The sequence below is a fragment of the Pipistrellus kuhlii genome, unplaced genomic scaffold, assembly GCF_014108245.1.
Source record: "Pipistrellus kuhlii isolate mPipKuh1 unplaced genomic scaffold, mPipKuh1.p scaffold_m20_p_38, whole genome shotgun sequence".
In the NCBI taxonomy this organism is placed as follows: domain Eukaryota; kingdom Metazoa; phylum Chordata; class Mammalia; order Chiroptera; family Vespertilionidae; genus Pipistrellus; species Pipistrellus kuhlii.
This window is the reverse complement of record NW_023425538.1, coordinates 941,408-963,725: the sequence shown is the minus strand read 5'-3', so window position 1 is coordinate 963,725 and position 22,318 is coordinate 941,408. Positions and strand designations below refer to the sequence as shown.

The window sequence follows — 22,318 nt, the reverse complement described above, 5'->3', positions numbered from 1 at the left end:
TGGAAATGTCTTTTTTTTTTTTTTTTTAACATTTAAAAACTTTATTTTAATGGCACATTTTTTTCTTGCTTTTTAAAGAAGGAGCCCCACATTTTCATTTGGCACCGGGTCCTGCAAACATGCAGTGGCCTTGGTCCCTGGGTCTCTCTGCTGACAGCCTCTGGAGCTGCTGGAGCCTCTGATTCCAGTCCCTCCCCAGGCCTACTTCCCTAGTGAGAAACCACTGTGAAGGGCCTGGGGCTGCTCGTGTCTGCAGATGCTGTGAGGATGAGGGAGGGAGTGGAAATGTCTTTTGTGTGAAATGTATCATTGGGCATGTGGTGGTATTATTGATATGAGAAAATGCTAAGTAACTGATTTACTATCTGAAAAGGGATTTGCTATCGGGGAAAGGGAGGGAGGAAGAGACTGAACATAAACTGCACTTATGGATGAGGACAATGGGGGATGGGGAGGGGGCGGAGGGTGGGGTGGGAACCTGGTGGAGGGGGGAAGAAATGAGGAACCTTTGTAACAATATGAACAATAAAGATTGATTAAAAAAAAAAAGTAAAATAAAAAAATAAAAAAATAAAAAATGTGGAAATGGAAAAAACAAAAACAAAAAAACAAAACAAAACAAAATACTCATCCTGCAGAGGTCAAGGCCACCTTCTGGTGACCTTTATAAAGCTCACCGTGGACTGTGAGTGGCTGACATCTCTGAGGAAGGAGCCCATTCTCAGTCAGTCACCTCCTCTGTTTCTCCACAGAGTCAGTGAGGAAGCCCGCCGTCCGAGCCAGCAATGCCACCGTCACAGAGAATAAGGACGCCGTGGTCCTGACCTGCCTCACAAATGACACGGATATCTCCATCCGTTGGCTCTTCAAGAACCAGATTCTACCTCACAAGGACAGGATGAAGCTTTCCCGGGACAACAGCACCCTCACCATTGACCCCGTCAGGAGGGAGGACGCTGGGGGTTATCAGTGTGAGGTCTTCAACCCCGTCAGTTCCAGCAAAAGTGACCCCTTCAAGCTGAATGTGTATAATGGGTAATCCTCCTCCCTTCCTCTATGCTATTAAGTTCTGAATAATTTTTTCTTTTAAAAAACTATATTTTTATTGATTTCAAAAAGGGAAGGAGAGGGAGAGAGATAGAAACTTCAAGAATGAAAGAGAATCACTAGTTGGCTGCCTCCTGCACACTCCACACTGGGGATTGAGCCCCAACTTGGGCATGTGCCCTGACTGAGAATGGAACTGTGACCTCCTGGTTCATAGGTCAACACTTAACCACTGAGCCACACCTTCCAGGCTGGATAAATTTTTTCTTATCTGAAAATGATAGCTATGATGCACTTTCTAAATAGGTTCCTTGTGATTAGTCAGTGACAAAGGTGGAAAGTCCTTAGAAGACTTGCATTGAGTCAATACATGCTCAAAAATGTGAACTGACATTGTCAGTATTGTTGACTCAAGATCACATTCCACACTAGAACACATCTCTGTTTGGTCTCAGTTGCACCATCTTCACAGTGGAGGCAATGCCGAGTTCGTGAGAGGATGAGCAGTGGTCGTGAAATGATCAGTGGGAGCACCTGATTAGCTCCCAGGAATTTGAGATCTGTGCCTCCTCAAGGGGGTTGTGTAGATGGCACCTAGACTCTGACATGGACAATGAAAATAGACAGGAGGTAAGATAGAAATAAATTGCAGTCAAACCAATTTGTCCACATCGTCCTTCTCAGAGGTGGAAGGAAAGAGATCAGAGAGCCCAGATCCCATGCTGAGACCTGGGACAAGGTGAAGCCTGCAACGAAGGAACAGTCTCCACGCAGGTCCCACCCTCGTCTACAGACCCCACCATACCTCAGCCTACCTGAGAGGTGCCTCCTAAATGGCAATGTGTCAATCAGGGACATGATTCTGCTGTAGAGACAGGGACTCCCTGTGCTGAGACTCAGTGATAGAGGAACCCATGCAGGACAAGATCTCTCTCCAAATGAGGTTTCACCATTACCACAGAAGATGCACCCTGGCACACCTGTTCATAGGGGATAGCAGCCCAGGCGGATTCATGCTAGAGGTAAACCCCAAAGTCATGGGCCATCTCACACTCTCCATGCCTATTCCAGCTCCTGCAGGCTTTGCCCTCCTGGGCAGCAACCCCCAATCCTAAGTCTCCAGGGAATGGCTTTCACTTCACTAGGCAACAGGGATCCTGGACACCCAGCCATCCCTCCAGAGTTTGGCCATGTGGGCACCTGTCCTTGTCCTTCCCCTGAACCTCTCAGGGCCCAGGAGGCGCTCCTGCTGGGATCTCCCTTTATTCAGGGGCCCAGGGAACTGCATATCTCTGAACTCCACTTGAAAGGAAGCTGCCCTTACACTCTTCCTAACTCCATGTGAGTAGCTGCACACAGGTGGGCATAAATCACACAACTTCAGGGGGCGCCCTAAGCTAGAATACAACATCCAGTGCCTATGGGACTCTCCAGTGGTACTGATCTCTCTCCTCCACAGGCTTCAGCTCCTCTCACAACTCAGTCATCCTAGTGAACTCCATTCCTTCTTTCCACACTTGTCTGCAGAGTATAACTGGCCCACCTCAGCACTGCCAGTCTGAGCACAGGATGGATCCCTGTTCACTGTGGAAAGTGGAGGGGTCTTATCCAGAAAAGGGACAGAGCTGAGGTCCCAGGAGAGGAGCACCCAATGTTCCCATCTAGGCAGGTGACTGGTGACTGAGCTCTCACTCAGTCCCTCAGGCCTCCCCAGAGAGGACCATCAATCCAGCCACATCTCTGAGCAGGGCTCTCAGGGAGGCAGCAGGAGGTTGGGAGATTCTGAGTCAGGGAGGTGTCTGTGGAAGGTGCTCAGTGGGATGGAGAGAAACCTGGGGACAGTGTAGGACTTGGTGTGAGGAATGGGGAGAAGCAAAGAGAAGGGTGAGGGAGATTGAACAAGCTGCCCATCATCTCAAAGGCTATGAGGGCAGTGAGCTCTGAGGGAAGTGGCGACATGAGGTCCATCGGGGGCTCTGCCAGTCTCCTCTCCCAGAGTATGTCTTGAGGACACTGCCCGTGGAAGGTGACTTTGCCCCAGCCTGGTCCTGCATGCTGACTGGTCCCTGCCTGACCTGCCTGACCTGTCGGGCCCCTCTATGACTTAAGTTTGGAGGAGCTGAGTCCCTGGGGCACATATCTGACATCAGAAAGTGTCCTTCACCAAAAACCCCCAAACAGCCCGATTTAAAAATGGGCAAAGGTCCTGAATAGATACTACTCCAGAGAGTACATACAGATGGCCAATCAATATATGAAAAGATGCTCAACGTTACTAATCATCAGAGGGATGCAAATTAAAACCACAGTGAGATATTTCTTCACACCTGTCCAAATGACTATCATTAAGTCAACAACCAAGTGTTGGTGGAGAAAAGGGACTCCTGTGTACTGTTGGTGGGAATAAAGATTGGCACAGCCACTGTGAAAAGCAGTATACAGGTCCCTCAAAAGTTAAAAATGGAACTGCCCTTTAGTCCACTAATTCCATTTCTGGGAATGTATTTGAAGAAACCCAAAACACCAATTCAAAAGAATTTATGGAACCCTATGCTCGTTGCAACACTATTTACAATAGCCAAGATTTGGAAGGAGTCCAATGTCCATCAATAGATGAATGGATGAAAAGCTGTGGTACAGCCCAGCTGGTGTGGCTCAGTGGTTACGTGTTGATTCCGGGTCAGAGCATATGCCCAGGTTGTGGGCTCAATCCCCAGTTGGCAGCAGAAGGCAGCAGAAGCCAATCAATGATTCTCTCTTTACAATATTTCTATTTCTCTCTTTACAATAGCAGGAATGGACCTGGAGATTATATGTTAAGTGAAATAAGCCACCAGAGAAAGACAAATACAATATGATTCCATTTATCTATGGAATCTAATGAACAAAAAGCCCTCCAAACAAAATAGATACAGGGGGGGAGGGCGCGGTTTGGGGGCTGGGTGAAAAAGGTGCAGGGATTAAGTAAAACAACAACAACAAAAAACCACCCCCAAACCGAATATTTACAGACAACAGTATGATGATTATTACCAAAGGGAAAGATGAGTAGGGGAAAGTAGAAGAGGGTAAAAGGGGAATAAATGGTGACGGAAAAAAACTTGACTTTGGCTGGTGAACGCACAATACAATCTACAGATAATATAGAAATGTTCAGTTGAAACCTTCGTAATTTTATTAACTAATGTCACCCCATAAGTTCAATTAAAAAAAAAAAAAAAGAATGTGTCCCTTGTCCTCAGGACTGGTAAAGATGGTGCAGGGGGACAGCTCCCCCATGTTTTACAGGAGATGTGGATCCTGGGTGGGATGACTGTTGTCCTCAGTCCATCTGCAGAGGGTTCGTCTCCATCCTAGTCGCCCAGTAGGCACACTTCTTGCAGCAGATTGGGAGAAAACATGGCTGGAACTGACCCAGACCTCTCCTTATGCAGCCCATCAGCCTGAGCGAGCCTACAGCTCACCTGGGGACAAATGGGGGAGAGGGAGCACACTCCTCTCCAGTGGGAGGAACAGCAAGGTCTCAAAGAAGTTGTGCTGCTGTGTGAATCTACTGTGGGGAGGGCAGGGATAGGTCAGAGGAGTGATCCAATCCTTTAGGGCCATGGACTCACTGTCATTTCGCCCAGTGCCCACTCACAGGGAGAGTGGGCACTGGGGGAAATATTCGTTTTGGGGGTGGTTTTTTGTTATTGTTGTTTTACTTAATCCCTGCACCTTTTTCACCCAGCCCCCAACCCCTCTAACGTCTCAGAGAGAGTGGGCCATGCTCCAGGGTCCTCAGTGCCCAGCTTACACTGTTCATCTTTCTGCTTAATGCTTTGGGTTCCTGGGGTTGGTTCCGTGTCACTAGTCCATGCTGACACGTCCTGTAATGTGAGGTTCTTCCCTGGAGACCCTGTTGTCTGTCCCAGGAGCATCGCTCTGAGCAAATCTAAGGAGTAATTGAGGGCTGGGTTTGTGGCTTTAAAACACTTGCATTCATTGGTCTCAGGTAATGGAAAGATCCACAGAAGCTGAAGCAGGAGCGTGAGCGCCCTCTAGTGGAGTGTCCCTGCTAGAGGAGGAGAGAAAGGGGCAGGATTGTTGAGAGATTAGGGCTGACCTTGGAAGAAAAGCACATGCAGGTTCAGAAGCTCTGGAACTGAAGATGCAAGAGGAGGAGACTGGGGGCAGACAGGGTCAGGAGAGGTGAGAACAGCAGGGAGAGGGGGCAGGATCATTGGGGGCAGGGCAGGAGCAGAGTTCTCCATCTCCTCAACAGTGGTATTTGGGGCCAGTAGTTCTTGTTGGGGCTGTCCTGGGTACTGTAGGATGATTAGCACCATTCCAGACCTCTACCCACTAGATTCCAGTAGAACTCTCCACGCCCCAGTATGAAGAGCATTTCCTCTGACATCACCCTATGTCCTGGGGAGACCGGAGAGGAGGTGGTACAGTCTTCCATGGTTGAGAACCACTGAGCTACACTGATCTCTAATATTAAGTAACCAAATGACACCCTGTACCTCTCAGAGTGTGAAGAAGAGAAGAAACAAACATCTTTACTATCTAAGAAAAGTTAACTGTAACATCAGCCAAAAGTTGATTTATCAGGTGGAGGCATATGTAGAGGTGATTACAGCTCACCAGCTGGAGGCCTGGGAGTATTCAAAGGGTGCAACCACACATTACACTGATACCACTGGGTTGTACTGCAGATTTGGGTGAGGAAAACTCTGTAGACACAGGGAAGAGGAAATACATAACAACAAATCTATATGCCATGCCATTTGATAGTCTATTCTGATGTTCTTACCATTTCAAGCATCTTAGTAATAACAGCAATTATGTCTATCATTAAGAAGAAAGATTTTAATATGAAGGAAGTTATATCATACAAGATTCTCTTTATTTTCAGAATCTCACACGGTGGCATAATTCATTACATTTGACTTTATGCCCCTGAAATGTACAGGGCCCAGTTTTATTTCCAGCATCTCTCAGCTGGCAAAGCCTTGTCTTCTGTCCCTGGGCCCTTCTCTGAACCACAGGGCCTGTGATCCTGCCTGTATAAGGGGACAGGGAGGCTTTCCAGTGTCCTCACCATTCCTCCTCCTCCTCTCAAACTCTAGGCGGAATTGGCTGTCTAATCTTGGTCGTGACACTTAAATTACCAACCTGTATTTCTGTACTTCACCTCCTACTTGTCAATGGTGTCCTGTTGATCTCTCAATTCCTAAGGTCTCAGAGAGAGTGGGCCATACTCCACGTTGGTGAGAGCACGAATAAAAGTGCACCCAGGTGTACTGACATCCTGATTGCTCCACATTGCTGCTCACAGGCCTTAACTATCTGTTTTTGAGGATAGACTTTTTTCCATGTGCTCCAGGCATGGTGCTAAGCCCTTTTCACACATTTCCTTATTCAGTTTTTGCAAACACCCTGTGCATTAGATGCTAATACTACTTCCATTTTTAAGATGAGAAGCTAATTTGGCAAGTGAGGGGGCCAGTGGAGACTAAAGCTAGCTGTGTTCTAGCCCGAGTCCATGAAACCCACAGTTCTCCAAGTTATTAACCTACAGTATGTCTGTTTTTCTTGACTAGATCCTAAGTTCCCAAAGGGCAGAGACTGAGTATTTGGATTTGAAACCTGAACATATGGTAACTGGTTATGGGACATAAGCTCCAGCCTGGTGGGCATTTAGAATTCGAGCCTCCAAGAGAAATGAGGACGTTTCTGGTTATGGGAGTAGCAGGCGTGAAGGCCTAGAGTTGGCAATGGGTGTGGTCCTTGGTATGGGAGACAAGTGGGCAGAGTAGAACCACACTGGAGTGGAGCAGTGGGTGCCAGCTGAGGCTGGTGGATGACAGGTTTGAATACCTGGGGGAATCCCGGGCAGTGCTGTATACACCCAGGGCAGGACATGGGAGTTCTATGTGGTAGCCACTGGGGACAGGGACATTGGTGGCAGTCGAGGTGAGACATTAAGAAGAGAAACTAGTGGACAACAAAATCATCACAGGGATGTGAAGTACAGCATAGGGGAGAGAGTCAATAACATCGTGATAACTATGTATCGTGAAGGTGGGTCCTAGACTTATTGGGATCACTTTGTAAGTAATATCAATGTCTAACCACAGTGCTGTACACCTGAAACTAGTATAACACTGAATGTCCAATGCATTTGAAAATAATTTTTTTAAAAGCTCAGTTAGTGAATAAAAGGGAAACCTATCTTAGCTTGGCACCTGCTTGCTTCCAAGTGTCACACTGGGTCCTCTTTGCACAGGTCTCCTCTCAGTTAGAGACCGGAGGGACATGCTAGTTTAAAAGGACCAGGAAGATTTTGTCTGATGTCACAGAGGCTGAAGCATTGGTGACAGAATCTGGGTACATCTTTTTGACCACTAAGTATATGTTCTCAGAACTACAACGCATTGCCTTTTCTTGGTGAAGTTAGAGGCCATGGAGATGGTGATGTGGTAAAAAAAGAAAATGGCTTCCTTCCCTCCCTCCCTCCCTCTCTTCCTTCCTTCCTTCCTTCCTTCCTTCCTTCCTTCCTTCCTTCCTTCCTTCCTTCCCTCCCTCCCTCCCTCCCTCCCTCCCTCCCTCCCTCCCTCCCACCCTCCCTCCCTCCCTTCCTCCCTTCCTTCCTTCCTTCCTTCCTTCCTTCCTTCCTTCCTTCCTTCCTTTCTATCTTTCTTTCTTAATTTTTCTTTCTTTTTTTCTTTCTTTTAAAAAACCCATTACAAAAAAAAACACTGCATTACTCATATGCCAAGTGCTCAACTGGCAGTGACATGTTGAGACAGCCCTAGTTTGGGCTCATCATTGAATGTAATAAAAGCACTGCACCCAGGTCGACAAAGAAAACAAGCTCAAGGGTAAGCAGTCCTTCCTCTATGTAAGGGGGGTAGGATGATGCACTACTCATTCCTGTGGCTATAAATGCAGGACCGCTAGGCCTGCAGTCATTACCCTGAGAGGACCCCAGCCTGGCACTATCTCTATGTTCCCCCAGGATGAATCACTTTTCTTATAAAAGACAATGTCATGGAGTTGGTGGTGGAGGGCATGACTGGGAAAGATAAGCATGAATCTCCCTGAACAGATCATGAAATCTCTGGAGAACCACTGGCTGTCCGTGTGGTGTTTCAAAAGATGTGCAAGTTTCTGTTAAGGACGACCCTTAATTTCATCCTGAGTGGTCCTGCTCCAGTAGTACACAGTCTGATTGTGGAGAAATCTTTCATAAATGTCCTGGATGGCTTCCAAAAGAAGAAGTTTCCTAAACTGGCCGTTGTGGTTGTGTTTTAATTAACCTCATAGTATAGGCACTCTGACACCAAAGGAAAGGTAACAAAAGTAAAAATAAACAAGTGAAGCTACAGCAAACTAAAAGGCTCTTGCACAGCAAAGGAAACCATAAAATATATAGACATATGGAGCCATTTTTAATTGGGCCAGAACTGCCATCCCAGATAAACTGCATTGCACATTGTATGCCTCAAACATTTTGGGGGATGCTAAAACTGGGTAAAGTAACCTTTGAACTGTGCCAAAAATGAAATTGTGACCACAAAACCCTGTTCATGAAGATGGCAAGAAAGCAGATATTATGGCTCCTAGACAGGTGACTGACTGACTGATAATTAAAAACATTCTTTGCAAAAAAATATATTTTATTGATTTTTTTACAGAGAGGAAGGAAGAGAGAGGGAGAGTTAGAAACATTGATGAGAGAGAGACATCGATCAGCTGCCTCCTGCACACCCCCTACTGGGGATGTGCCTGCAACCAAGGTACATGCCCTTGACCAGAATCGAACCTGAGACCCTTGAGTTGGCAGGCTGATGCTCTATCCACTGAGCCAAACCAGTTAGGGATAAAAAAATTCTTAGAATGAGCATCACTGTGTTTGCTTATCCACACCAATGAAATGTGGAACCAAACTGAAAAGTGTGGTTTCTTCTGAACAGGATGCAAAGGTGATTTCTTTCCCAGGTTCTTATCCAGGTGGATTTGAAGAATGAAGCCTTGGACAAAAGATGGTGTATGGAAAGGTGGAAATTTATTGGAAACAACTACAGACTCCCACATGGGGAGGGGGTCCCAAAGGGAGTAGGTAGCCCACTAAGCTCCTTTTCCCTAAGGTTTATAAAGGCTGCAGTTCTTTGTATCCTGATATTCCCTTCTGATTGGTCACTATAGCAGCCTCAGAGCTCCCCATGTGGGGACCCTCCCTTGTTTTCTCCCCTATCAGTGGTAGAATTCTTTACCCCCTGGGAAAATCGGTTTCCCTTTCTCTCCCTTTTGTTTCTCTACCTCCTGAGGCTTTCCCCTTATTTTCTGTGAATGGGTGTCTTCCTCTCCCCTTAGTGTGTGGAGCCTTTTGTTCTTTGTGAATGTATGCCTTTTGCCAGCTCCAAGTCGCCAACCAACCATACTATACTTCCCTTTCCCAAGGACCCCCTAATTCTTAAAACTCCCTACACCTGTCTCTTTTACCCCTAAAAACTACTTTCACCAATAGAAATGTTTTCCCTCTGTTGGTATTAGTGTTCCCCTTCCCTTTATAAATAAACACTAGTTGAACTCTCCCTGAATCAGTGCTTTTTGAACAGCAATTCTTGTGCTTGATTTCAAATAAATGTTTGTTGCCTTTCACTTTGGCCTTTTATTTTAGCTTAACACCAGAGGCCCAGGGCACAAAATTTGTGCACTCTGGAGGGGTCCCTCAGCTCAACCTGTGCCCCCTCGCTGTCTGGGAGCCTCGGGAGATGTCTGACTGGCAGACGGACATCCTTAGCGCTGCTGTGGAGGCGGGAGAGGTTCCTGCCACCACCACTGTGCTCCTAAGCTGTGAGCCAGCTCAAGGCTTCTGGCTGAGTGGCACTCCCCTGTGGGAGTGCACTGACTACCTGGGCAGCTCCTGTGTTGAGCATCTACCCCCTAGTGAGCATCATAGCGACCAATCATTCCGCTGTTTTGTTGATTTGCATATTAGTCTTATTATACAAGATAGCTGGTTTAAGAATCGGGATCTAAAGTGGTCTCACTGTCATGGCCCAGCATGTCCTGGAATGGTGTATGCTACCTGGAGCCTCTTCTGTACGTACCACTTGCATGGGCTGCTGTCTCCCTGACTGTGCATCCCTCTAGGGTAAGGTCTCCCTGCTTTCCTGGTTGAGGTCAAATGTCTTTATTTGAGGCTGGGAGGGTTTCCCTCAGGGGATGATGGTCCAGGTGGTGGCATGGGGTGGGATCCGCAGGAGCTTGTACCACAGGGAAAAGAATATTTCTATCTCAGGAGATTGGTCACAGCTCTTGCACTTTTACCAAGTGCCCTGTAGCAGCTCTCAGGGGTTTTCCTGATGGGTGAGCATTTATTTGGTTGTGTGCTCTTTTGTTTCCATTTCTTGTCTGTGTCTGTTACGTTGTTTGTGTAAGGTTTGAGGCACAGAAAACTGACCACCAAGACATTTTAAAGTACATGGTAAAGTTTATTTCCCAGTAATGATAGGGACTTATGACAGAGATAGAGAAATCAGAATTGAAGGAGTGGGGAGGGGAGAGAGGACCCAGCTGGGATGCCTCCAGATGGACATGGAGGGAAGGCAACACGTGGCTCTTCTGGGGGTCTTTTTAAGGGGAGGAACAGGAGAGGGTTGGACCCAGGGTGGAACAGGAAGGGGTGGGCTCCAGGGCACTTTGGCACACACTGATTGGTGGTTCAATGTCTTGGGGATGTCTCTGTGACAGATGCCAGTAATGTCATAACTCCGCCCACCAGTTGGGGGGAGGGAGAATCTCACAGTTTGTCCTAAGAGATTTCATAAGAAGAGGAATCCAAACCTCTCCTGACGATGGAATACATTTGTTAGTTGATAAGCAGAAGCTTTTAGAAATCAAAGTATTTTATCTAAAAGAATCTTTAGCCATCTGAGCAGGTGTTTAAAAAATGTTTGTCCTGCCTAAAAGCTGACAAGATATTTCAAAGAATTTAATAAGTTTAGGATCAGAAGTTTGGCAGAAGTAAAAGTCTAATAAGATTTTTAATAGCCTTCTCAGCAATTTGTAAGCTCTTCCTCCAGATAACAGGGAAGTAAACACAACCCATATTTCCCTAGGCTAAGCAACCAAAGGGAAAATGGGGGGAAGGGCTTTTTTTTTAAATTTTTTTTTAAAGATTGACTAAAAGCTTCTCTTACCTAAGGAGCACACCTCCTCCATCTCCTTAAAAAGTGTTTACCAAGAGCAAATACAAATCTTGAAAATCTTCTCTAAAAATTAATAAAAAGCTTAGCCATCTGAATGAAATAGTTCAACTTTTCCCAACTCTTATAAATGAGTGTTTCTGCCTTGTTGTACCTGTCTTATGGGTAAAACATTTATTTATTTATTTATTTATTTATTTATTTATGTTTTAAAATAAACTAGAGGCCAAGTGCATGAAATTCGTGCACAGTTGTGGTCCCTGGGTCTGGCCAGTGATCAGGGCCAATCAGGTTTTCTGCCTTGCTGCACCATGGCTGTGCAGTTCCTGATTCCATGCCTCCTCCACCTCCTCCTTCCCTCACCACCAATCAGGGCCTGCTGGCCAGGGGGAAGGGGCAAGGGAGGTTTCAGTCCCCAGTGTGGAATATATAGGAGGCAGCTGATCAATGATTCTCTATCATCAATGATGTTTCTCTATGTATTGTATTTCCCTCTCCGAAATCAATCACATATATGTTTTTAAAATGCAAGGTTTTTAGAGGAAGAAAGGTAGGGCAGGGGAGCTATTAAAAAACAAAACAAACAGGATGGGGGCATTTGAGATCTTGCTCACATTTCAAATAGGATAATGTAAGTTGGTCCTCAGGGGGTGACAGGTGAGAAGTGGCAGTGAGTGGAGCTGGGCACTGTGGAACGGGCTGTAATGACTGGGAAAGTCTGTGACAGTGACACTGAGAGTGTGTTGGGGCCATTGCTGGGATCATTCATCCCCTAGAGGTTTTGATTCCAGGTGGGGGGAGAAACATGGAGATCTTAGCCTCCGGGGGCCAGAGCAGGCTGCCCTGCTTCCCTACAAATGTAACACTCAGTGTAACATGGATGTCAGTCACATGGCCAAATCAATGCCCAGCCGGTCCTGGTGGCTGTGTCCTGCCACTCTCTGGCTGTGCTATGGTGCTATTGCCCTGGGAGGCCACTGCATACCCAATTTGGAGTCCTCAGTCTCCAGAACACTTGCTCCACTCCCTGGGACTCCCAATACTCTGCAGGACCAACATCTTAGCCTTTGTCTCAGGGAAGTTAGCCAGCAAAGATTTTACATGTAGAACCTATGTGTTTGGTGGCTGTGGAAAGAGTAGGGGTTTGCTAAAGACTGCTGGGGAGAGCTAGGGAAGCTGCTCTATTAGCTCTCCTGGTTCTGGGCCCAGCAGCTCGACGGGGAGGAATTACTGCTGTTCTTTAGCATCAGAACTTACTCTGATGGCTCTGACCTAAAATCTTCAGAAGGCCAGGTGGTCATGGCCCAAAGGACTCTGGAAAAAGAGGGTTGTATAGCCCACCACAATGGTGGTGCCTCCCTTGGGACTTTAGGCCCCTCTGTGGATCCTGAAATACTTTCATTCTCAGTACTCAGGGACTTAGTGAGGCCTGCTCCTAATGGTATCCACTGCCTCACAAAGCACTTTAGTCCTAAGTCTACATAGTCCACAAATTCAGCCCACTGGTTAGATCCAAGCCATGCCCCCACAAGGGGTCCAGGACACCCTAGAAATGGAGAGGACCCTGATCATAGTGAGGTATCTTCAGAAAGAGTCAGGAGTGGACCAGGAACTCTCAAAAGAGAATGAGGCTGGGCACCAGAAAGATGAAAACCCTTCTTTTCTTTCCATTCCATCTGCTTGCAATTGCCAGGGAATCCTTGGAGTCCTGGAAGAGCTTTACTCTGGGGGAGGGGATAACTATTTTAACAATTTCTGTCACTTTTGTACCTCTCCAGCTTTAGGGTAACGTGAAGAGTTGGAAGAGGAATATGATGATGAAGAGCCCAAGTTCCCCAATGATTTTATATATATATATATATATATATATATATATATATATATATATATATATATATATATATTTCAATTCAATCAATATATATAATTGATTTTTTTTCAGAGAGAAAGCGGGAGGGATAGAGAGCTAGAAACATTGATGAGACAGAAACATTGACCAGCTGCTTCCTACACATTCCCTACCGGGAATGTGCCTGCAACCAATGTACATGCCCTTGACCAGAATTGAACCTGGGACCTTTCAGTCCACAGACCAACTCTCTATCCATTGAGCTGAACAGGTTTAGGCTCCCGAATGGTTTTTCACACGTTCCCAGTGGAAAGAACCTCCACGTGGAGACAGCAGAGACAGCAGCACCATGTTCCAGCTAAGGATAATACTTGGGAGGGTGGATGCAGGGATCCCACGTTCCCTGGTCAACTTGGGCTGGGCTGGAAATGAAGTCAAGCAGATAAGCACAGAGTCTTGGGATTATGGGGAGAAGTGTGTCAGCTCAGACAAGCAGGCTTCTGTGACTGATCAAACTGCTGGGTTTGGTGGGAGAGTATGGGGAAACTTGTGGCCATCTCATCTATGCATGCAGGTAGCTGAAAGGCAGTGATTTGGATTTTTTTTGAGTCTGGGCAGGTGTCTGAGCAGGGCAATTGGGTGCCTGGGCCCCGATAATGTTCCAATTTCTGAACCAGGCACTTTGCTATGGGGCAGGGCCATCTGTTTTCTTAGGCTACTGGGTGCTTTGCTGCTCTTGGCTCTGGCCTTCTTGTTGGGCTGTCTGCAGTTGGTCAGGCAGTTTCTTGTGAGACGGGGTGACCAGTTAGGCTGGAGGGCTAAAGTCACCTGGCTCATCTCTTGGCTTGATCCTCCCACCTTGTAGCTTTGTTTGATTGTGCTGAGAGATAGCAGGCCATGGGCAGCAGATGGTAAGAATGGTTCAATGGGTTTGGCTGGAGTTGCCAAACAAAGGACTAACAGATAAGAGAATGCACCTGCAGCTGGTGGTTGCTACTGCCAGCCTGAAGAGGAAGTGACTCAACTGTTGACCATGGCTGGGTTTCCTGAAGATGAGCCAAACACTTTCTGTGCATCAGAGGTTGATGCCACAGCATCAGGTGTTCAAATGAAGGAGTATAGGCAATTGGCAGTGATGGTTAATCCTGACAAAAATCATCAGCCCGAGCTGAGGAGGCCTTCAAGGTTTTGTGGGCAGCCTGGGACATAGCCAGCAATCCTGAAAGGTGGCAGGGATATGAGATGAAACAAATGGCAGAGAATGAGCTGTGCTGGTCAGTGAATGAGTTTCTGTCCAAGCTGCAGGATGACCTCAAAGAGCCAATGAATGCTATGATGTGCAGCCAATGTCAGGGAAAGCATAGGAGGTTTGAAATGGACTGGGAACATAAGAGTGCCAGATACTGTGCTGAGTGTAATAGACTGGGTCCTGCTAAAGAAGGAGACTTTGGGGCAGAGTAAAGGATGTTGGCCTCAAGACCACCTACTTTGCACTGATGGATGGAAAGTTGTATGACATCCCAGAGTGGACTCGATGTCAGCAAGTGGGAATCTCCCCAGATACTCATAGAGTCCCCTATCACATCTCTTTTGGTTCTCAATTACCAGGCACCCATGGGTGACAGAGAGCCACTCCAGATGTCCCTCTTGCTGACCTTCAGGATTTCTTGAGCTGGATCTTTCAAGTGCCCCCAGAATAGATGTCCAATGGGAACTACTTCTTCTTCTTCTTCTTCTTCTTCTTCTTCTTCTTCTTCTTCTTCTTCTTCTCCTTCTCCTTCTCCTTCTCCTTCTCCTTCTCCTTCTCCTTCTCCTTCTCCTTCTCCTTCTCCTTCTCTCCTTCTCCTTCTTCCTTCTCCTTCTCCTTCTCTTCTCCTTCCTTCTCCTTCTCCTTCTCCTTCTCCTTCTCCTTCTCCTTCTCCTTCTCCTTCTCCTTCTCCTCCTCCTCCTCCTCCTCCTCCTCCTCCTCCTGCTCCTCCTCCTCCTCCTCCTCCTTCTCCTCCTCCTCCTCCTGCTCCTCCTTCTCCTTCTCCTTCTCCTTCTTCTTGATTTTTTTACAGAGAGGAAGAGAGAGGGATAGAGAGTTAGAAACATCCATAAGAGAGAATCATTGATCATCTGCCTGTTGCACACCCCCTACTGGGTATGTGCCCGAAACCAAGGTACATGCTCTTGACCTGAATCGAACCCAGGATCTTTCAGTCTGCAGGCTGACTCTCTATCAACTGGGCCAAACTGATTTTGGTGGGAACTTTCTTTCTTTTAATTTCTTTATTGATTGTGGTATTATTATGTGTCCTTATTCCCCCAACTCTCCCCTCATTCATGCCCTTACCCCCCTGTTGTCCATGTCCATTGATTATGCTTATATGCATGCATATAAGTCCTTTGGTTGATCTCTCCCCATTACCCCCACCGTCCCCTACCTTCCCTGAAGTTTGAGGTTCTGATCAATGTTTCTCTGTGTCTGGATTGTTTTTTAGTTATCAGTTTATGTTGTCCATTATATTTCATAAATTAGTGAGATCATGTGATATTTATCTTTCTCTGCCCGGCAATTTCACTTAGCATAATGCTCTCCAGGTCTACCCATGTTGTTGTAAATGGTAAAAACTTCCTTGTTTTTTTTTTTTTTTTTTTTTTTACCGCAGCATAGTATTCTATTGTGCAGATGTACTCTGGTTTTTTAATCCACTCACCTGCTGATGGGCACTTAGGCTATTCCCAAATCTTAGCTATGGTGAATTGTCCTGCTATGAACTTAGGGGTGCATATGTCTTTTCTAATTGGTGTTTATAGTTTCTTGGGATATATTCCTAGAAGAGGGATCACTGGGTCAAATGGGAGTTCCATTTTTAGTTTTTTTTTAGGAAACTCCATACTGTTCTCCACAGTGGCTGCACCAGTCTGCATTCCTACCAGCAGTGCACAAGGATTCCTTTTTCCCTGCATCCTTGCCAACAGTTGTTATCTGTTGATTTGTTGATGATAGCCATTCTGACAGGTGTCAGATAGTACTGCATTGTTGTTTTGATTTGCATCTCTTGGATGATTAGTGACTTTGAGCATGTTTTCATATGTCTCTTGGCCTTCCTTCTGTCTTCTTTAGAAAAGATTTTATTTAGGTCAGTTGCCCATTTTTTGACTGGGATTACTTTAAATGTAAATGGACTAAATGCTCCAATCAAAAGACATCAAGTGAGTGAATGGATAAAAAAGACATGAACCATATATATGCTGTCTACAAGAGACCCACCTCAGAAAAAGATTGAAAGTGAAGGGATGGAAAAATATCTTTCAGACAAATAAAAATGAAAACAAAACAAAACAAAACAAAACAAACTGGGGTAGCAATACTTATATCTGACAAAATGGACATTAAAGTGAAGGCTATAACAAGAAATAAGAAAGGCCATTTCATAATACTAAAGGATTGATACAATAAGAGGGTATAACCCCAATAAGCATATATGTACCCAATGCAGGAGCACCCAAATACATTAAAAAAAAAACACACAAAAAAAAAACTATTGGAAGATATCAAGGGACAGATCACCAACAATACTATCATATTAGGTAATTTTAATACATCACTGACATCACTAGATAAATCCTGTAGACAAAAAATCAGCAAATAAATAGCAATCCTAAATGACTCACTAAATCAGATGGACCTAATTGATATCTTCAGAACATTTCACCTCAAAGCCACAGAATATATGTTCTTCTCAAGTGCACATGGGACATTTTCAAAAATAGACTACATGTTGGGTCATAAGAAAAGTCTTCCAAAATTCAAGAAGATTGAAATCATATCAAACATTTTTTCAGACCACAATGGCATAATATTAGAAATAAACTACAATAAAAACATCCCCCAAAATTTAAACACTTGGTAGCTGAATAGCATGCTATTAAACAGTGATTGGGTTACCAAAGAAATCAAAGGAGATATTAAAAACATCCTGAAACTAATGACAATAAAAACGCTACAATCCAAAATCTATGGGACCCAGCAAAAGCAGTCCTGAGAGGGAAGTTTATAGCTCTACAGGCCTACCTCAAAAAATAAGAAAAAGTGGTAATAAATCATCTAACTATACAACTAAAAGGATTAGAAAGAGAACAACAAGAAAAGGCCACAGTGAGCAGAAGGAAGGAAATAATGAAGATCAGAGCAGAAATGAATGACATAGAGACCAAAAGAAAAAAAAACTTATACAAAAGATCAATGAAACCAAGAGCTGGTTCTTTGAAAGGATAAACAAGATTTTTTTTAAAAAGGAGATATATATATATATATATATATATATATATATATATATATATATTATTATTATTATTATTATTATTGATTTTTTACAGAGAGGAAGGGAGAGAGATAGAGTTAGAAGCATCAATGAGAGAGAAACATTGATCAGCTGTTTCCTGCACATCACCAAGATACAGGCCCTTGACTGGAATTGAATCTGGGACCCCTCAGTGTGCAGGCTGATGCTCTATCTACTGAGCCAAACTGGTTTCAGCAGGATAAACAAGATTTATGAACCTCTAGCCAGGCTTACCAAGAAACAAAGAGAGAGGATCCAAATAAACAAAATCAGAAATGAAAGAGGAGAAATAACAACAGACCCCACAGAAATACAAAGGACTGTTAAAAAATACTATGAACAACTCTATTCCAGGAAACTAGACAACCTGGAGGAAATGGACATATTCCTAGAAAAATACAACCTTATAAAACTCAATCAGGAAGATTCTAAAAATCTTAATAGGCAAATATCTATGGAAGAAATAGAAGCAGTGATCAAAATGCTTTCAGCAAACGAAAGCTCAAAATCCCAGGGCCAGACAGCTTCACAGGGGAGTTTTACCAAACATTCAAGGAAGAAATAAAATATATCCTCCCAAGACTATTCCAAAAATTCAAGAGGAAGGAGCACTTCCAAGCTCATTCTAATACCAAAAACTAGGTAAAGACAACACAATGAAAGAGAATTAGAGGCCAGTTTCCCTCATGAACAAAAATGCCAAAATCCTCAACAAAATTCTAGCAAATCTAACCCAGTAATACATCAGAAAGATCATACACCATGACCAAGTAGGATTTATCCCAGGGATGTAAGGATGGTACAATATTATCGAATCAATAAACATGATACATCACATAAACAAATTGAGAGAAAAAAAATCTCATAGTCATATCAATTGATGCAGAAAAAGCATTTGACAAAATTCAACACTCTTTCTTGATAAAAACTCTCAGAAAAGTGGGAATAGACGGATCACACCTCAACATAATAAAGGCCATATATAACAAACCCACAGCCAACATCATACTCAATGGGCAAAACTAAAACCATTTCCACTAAGAACAGGAACAAGACAGGGATGCCCACTTTCACCACTCCTGTTCAATATAGTGTTGGAAGTAGTAGCCATTGCAATCAGACAAGAAGAAGAAATAACAGGCATCCAAATTGGAAAATAAGAAGTATTGTAAAACTGTCCTTATTCACAGATGACATGATATTGTACATAGAAAATGCTAAAGACTCCATAAAAAATTATTAGATGTAATAAATGAATTTGGCAATGTAGCAGTATACAAAATTAATGCTAAGAAACCTATGGCATTTCTATACACCAATAATGAACTTACAGAGAGACTAAAAAAGCAATCCCATTTATCATCGAACCAAAAAATTAAGATACTTAGGAATAAACTTAACTAAGGAGGTAAAAGACACATACGCAGAAAACTATAGGACACTGATAAAAGAAATATAGGAAAACACAAAAGATGGCAGAACATACTATGTTTATAGATTGGTAGAATCAACAACATCAAAATGTCCATACTACCCAATGCTATCTATAGATTCAATGCACTCCCCATTAAATCACCAATGGCATATTTCGCAGACCTAGAACAAACTTTCCAAAAATTCATTTGGAATAAAAAAGACCCAAAATAGCTGCAGCAATTCTGAGAAAGAAGAACAAAGTAGATGGGATCTCAATACCAGATATCCAGCTGTATTACAAAGCCACTGTTCAGAATAGAGAACCCAGAAATTGACCCAAGCCACGATGCTCAATTAATATTCAACGAAGGAGGTATGAACATACAATGGAGTGAAGACAATCTCTTCAAGAAATGGTGTTGGGAAAATTGGACAGATACATGCAAAAAATGAAACTAGACCACCAACTTACACCATACACAAAAATAAACTCAAAATGGATCAAGGTCTTAAACATATGATAGGAAACCATGAAAAAATATTAAAGGAATCCACAAGCAGCAAAATCTCAGACATATGCCAAAGTAATTTCTTCACTGATACTGCTCTTAGGGCAATGGAAACTAAAGAAAAAATAAGCAAATGGGACTACATCAAAATAAAAATCTTTTGTCATAACATAAGAAACCATCAACAAAACAATAAGAAAGCCCATTGAACGGGAGAATATATCTGCCAATATTACCACTTATCTCCATCATCCACAGGAAACTCATACAACTCAACAAAAGGAAGATAAACAACCCAATAAAAAATGGGCAATACACGGAGAATCCAAGATGGCTGCTCGGGTAGGCAACTAGCCGCAGCCGCACACAACAATTTCAACAAAATACAACTAAAATATAAAATGGACATTACCCAGAACTACAGGAAAGTCAACTGACTGGAAATTCTACAACAAGAAGCAAGGAGAAAACCAGAAGGAAGCGCGGAGGAGCTGTAAAAGCCCAAGGTACAGAGACACACGGCGCGTGCGGAGAGGACAGAGCCGGAGAGGAGGGAGGCCGAGTGCCTGGCTGGCGGTCCCAAGCGGGAAGGAGAGAAAAGCTCTGACTGTGCTGGGCCCAGCTCCAACTGCTCTGAACCCCAATTCTAGGCCAGACCCCGGGGACCCAGGCTCATCCATAGGGAGCCAGGCTGTAAGGCGGGACTCCAAGGAAGCGGCGAAAGGAGGTCCCGGAGGCCCTGGAGGCGTGCACACTGCGCACAGAGAAGGGCCGGCTGGCTGAGCCGCAGGATTGCCCTGACTGGAAGGCGACAGGGGCTCCAGACTGCTCTGAACGCCACCTCCAATCCCACTACCAACTGAACTGAACCCCAATATCGGACTCATTAGGGGAGAGCATAGACAGTTTGGCAGCAGGTGAAAATCGAGGGCACCTTTCTCTCAGAGGTGCTCGCAACAAGTACTGAAGGACCCTGAGTCTCAGGAGTCACATAGGGCGGGGCTGACGGAAGCCAAGGCTATAGGAAGCCAAGGCTGTAGGCTCCACCCTGAAACCCCGCCCCATCAGGAAAGCTGCCTGCGAAAATGCCTAAACCAAATAGATCACAAAGGAAAGAAATGGAGGACAAAAACCGACTGGATATAGAGTTTAAAACCACACTTATAAGGTTGTTCAAGAATCTCCTAGAAAAGGCTGATAAAATAAACAAGACCTATGAGGATATGAAAAGGGATCAACTAGAAATAATAAGGGATCAACAAGAAATAAAGAATACATTGTCTGAAATAAAAAATATTATACAGAGTCCTAAAAACAGAATGGAAGATCGCAAGAATCAAGTCAAAGATTTGGAACATAAAGAGCCAGAAGACACTCCTCTGCAGACGCAAGAAGGCCTGAGAATCCAGAAAATTGAAGATAATGTAAGAAACCTCTGGGACAACTTCAAGCGAACCAACATCAGAATTATGGGGGTCCCAGAAGATGAGAGAGAGCAAGATATCGAAAACATACTGAAAGATATAGTGACAGAAAACTTTTCCCACCTGGTGAAAGAATTAGACTTACAAGTCCAGGAAGCGCACATAACTCCAAACAAAAGGAATCCAAAGAGGACCACACCAAGACAAATCATAATTAAGATTCCAAGAGCAAAAGACAAAGAGAGAATATTAAAAGAAGCAAGAGCAAAGAAGGTAGTTACCTATAAAGGAGCACCTTTATGATTGTCAGCTGATTTCTCAACAGAAACCATGCGGGCCAGACGGGAATGGCAAGAAATATTCAAGGTGATGAATAGCAAGAACCTACAGCCAAAGATAATCTATCCAGCAAAGCTATCACTCAGATTTGAAGGTCAGATAAAGAGCTTCACTAATAAAAAAAAAACTAAAGGAGTTCATCACCACCAAACCAGAATTATATGAATTGCTGAAGGGGGTTCTTTCAGAAGAGAAAGTAAATAAAGATAAAAATTATGAACAACAAATATGTAACTATCAACAAGTGAATCTAAAAACCAAGGAAACTAAAAAAAAAAAAATCTGATGAACAATATTAACTGTTGAATATAATAGAATCAGAGGTATGGAAGGGGAGTGAACTGTTTATTCTTGGGGAAAAGGGGAGAGGGGGATGTGGGAAGAGACTGAATATAAACTGTGCACCTATGGATGAGGACAATGCGGGGTGAGGAAAGGGCAGAGGGTGTGGTGAGAAGGGGGGGAAAGGAACATTTGTAATAATATGAACAATAAAAATTTATTTTTAAAAAAATGGGCAATACAATCAATGAAAGAGAAACACCACATGACCTCCCTCATTTATGGATAATAAAGAACATTATAAACTGATGAACCAAAAGATAGATATAGAGACAGTAAAGGAACAAGCAGACTGTCAAATTACAGTGGGGAGGGGAGGGAGATCTGGGGGAGATAATAGATCAACCCAAGGACTTATATACATGCATATAAGTACAACCAATGGACATAAAACTCTAGGGAGGGAGTGGGGCAAAAAAAATCAATAAAATATAAAAAAAGGGCAATATACCTAAATAGATACTTTTCAAAAGAAGACAGAAGGAAGGCCAAGATAAATAAAAACATGCTCAAAGTCACTAAATCATCCAAGAGTTGCAAATCAAAATGACAATGCGGTACCATCTCATACCTGTCAGAATGGCTATCATCAAATCAACAAATGATAAGTGTTGGTGAGGTTTCGGAGAAAAAGGAACCCTGTGCACTGCTGGTGGGAATGCAGGCTGGTGCAGCCACTGTGGAGAACAGTATGGAGTTTCCAAAAAAACACTAAAAGTGGAACTCCCATTTGACCCAGTGATCCCTCTTCTAGGAATATATCCCAAGTAACTAGAAACACCAGTTAGAAAGGACATATGCACCCCTATGTTCATAGCAACACAATTCACCATAGCTAAGATTTGGAAACAGCCTAAGT

The 22,318-nt window shown here is 44.0% G+C and overlaps 2 protein-coding genes and 1 pseudogene across 3 annotated transcripts in view; 2 read left to right on the top strand and 1 right to left on the bottom strand.

The window, feature by feature from the left end:
- The window catches only part of LOC118702324 (carcinoembryonic antigen-related cell adhesion molecule 1), a 112,484-nt gene that overhangs the window by 8,329 nt on the left and 81,837 nt on the right, over nt 1–22,318 (top strand). Inside the window, exons 3-4 of one of the 2 annotated variants that reach the window (XM_036408180.2) lie at nt 753–1,026; nt 8,078–8,082. The exons of the other annotated variant lie outside the window; for it this stretch is intronic. Coding sequence (XP_036264073.1) covers nt 753–1,026; nt 8,078–8,082 — 279 coding nt within the window. The remainder of the gene's footprint in view (nt 1–752; nt 1,027–8,077; nt 8,083–22,318) is intronic. 2 annotated transcript variants of the gene reach the window in all.
- LOC118702294 (carcinoembryonic antigen-related cell adhesion molecule 1) overlaps nt 10,176–22,318 on the bottom strand; it is an 813,263-nt gene continuing 801,120 nt past the window's right edge. Inside the window, exons 11-12 of the mRNA XM_036408072.2 lie at nt 22,021–22,023; nt 10,176–10,258 (exon numbers count right to left, since the gene is read on the bottom strand). Coding sequence (XP_036263965.1) covers nt 10,191–10,258; nt 22,021–22,023 — 71 coding nt within the window. The 3' untranslated portion in view covers nt 10,176–10,190. The remainder of the gene's footprint in view (nt 10,259–22,020; nt 22,024–22,318) is intronic.
- LOC123651112 lies at nt 12,549–14,834 on the top strand (annotated as a pseudogene).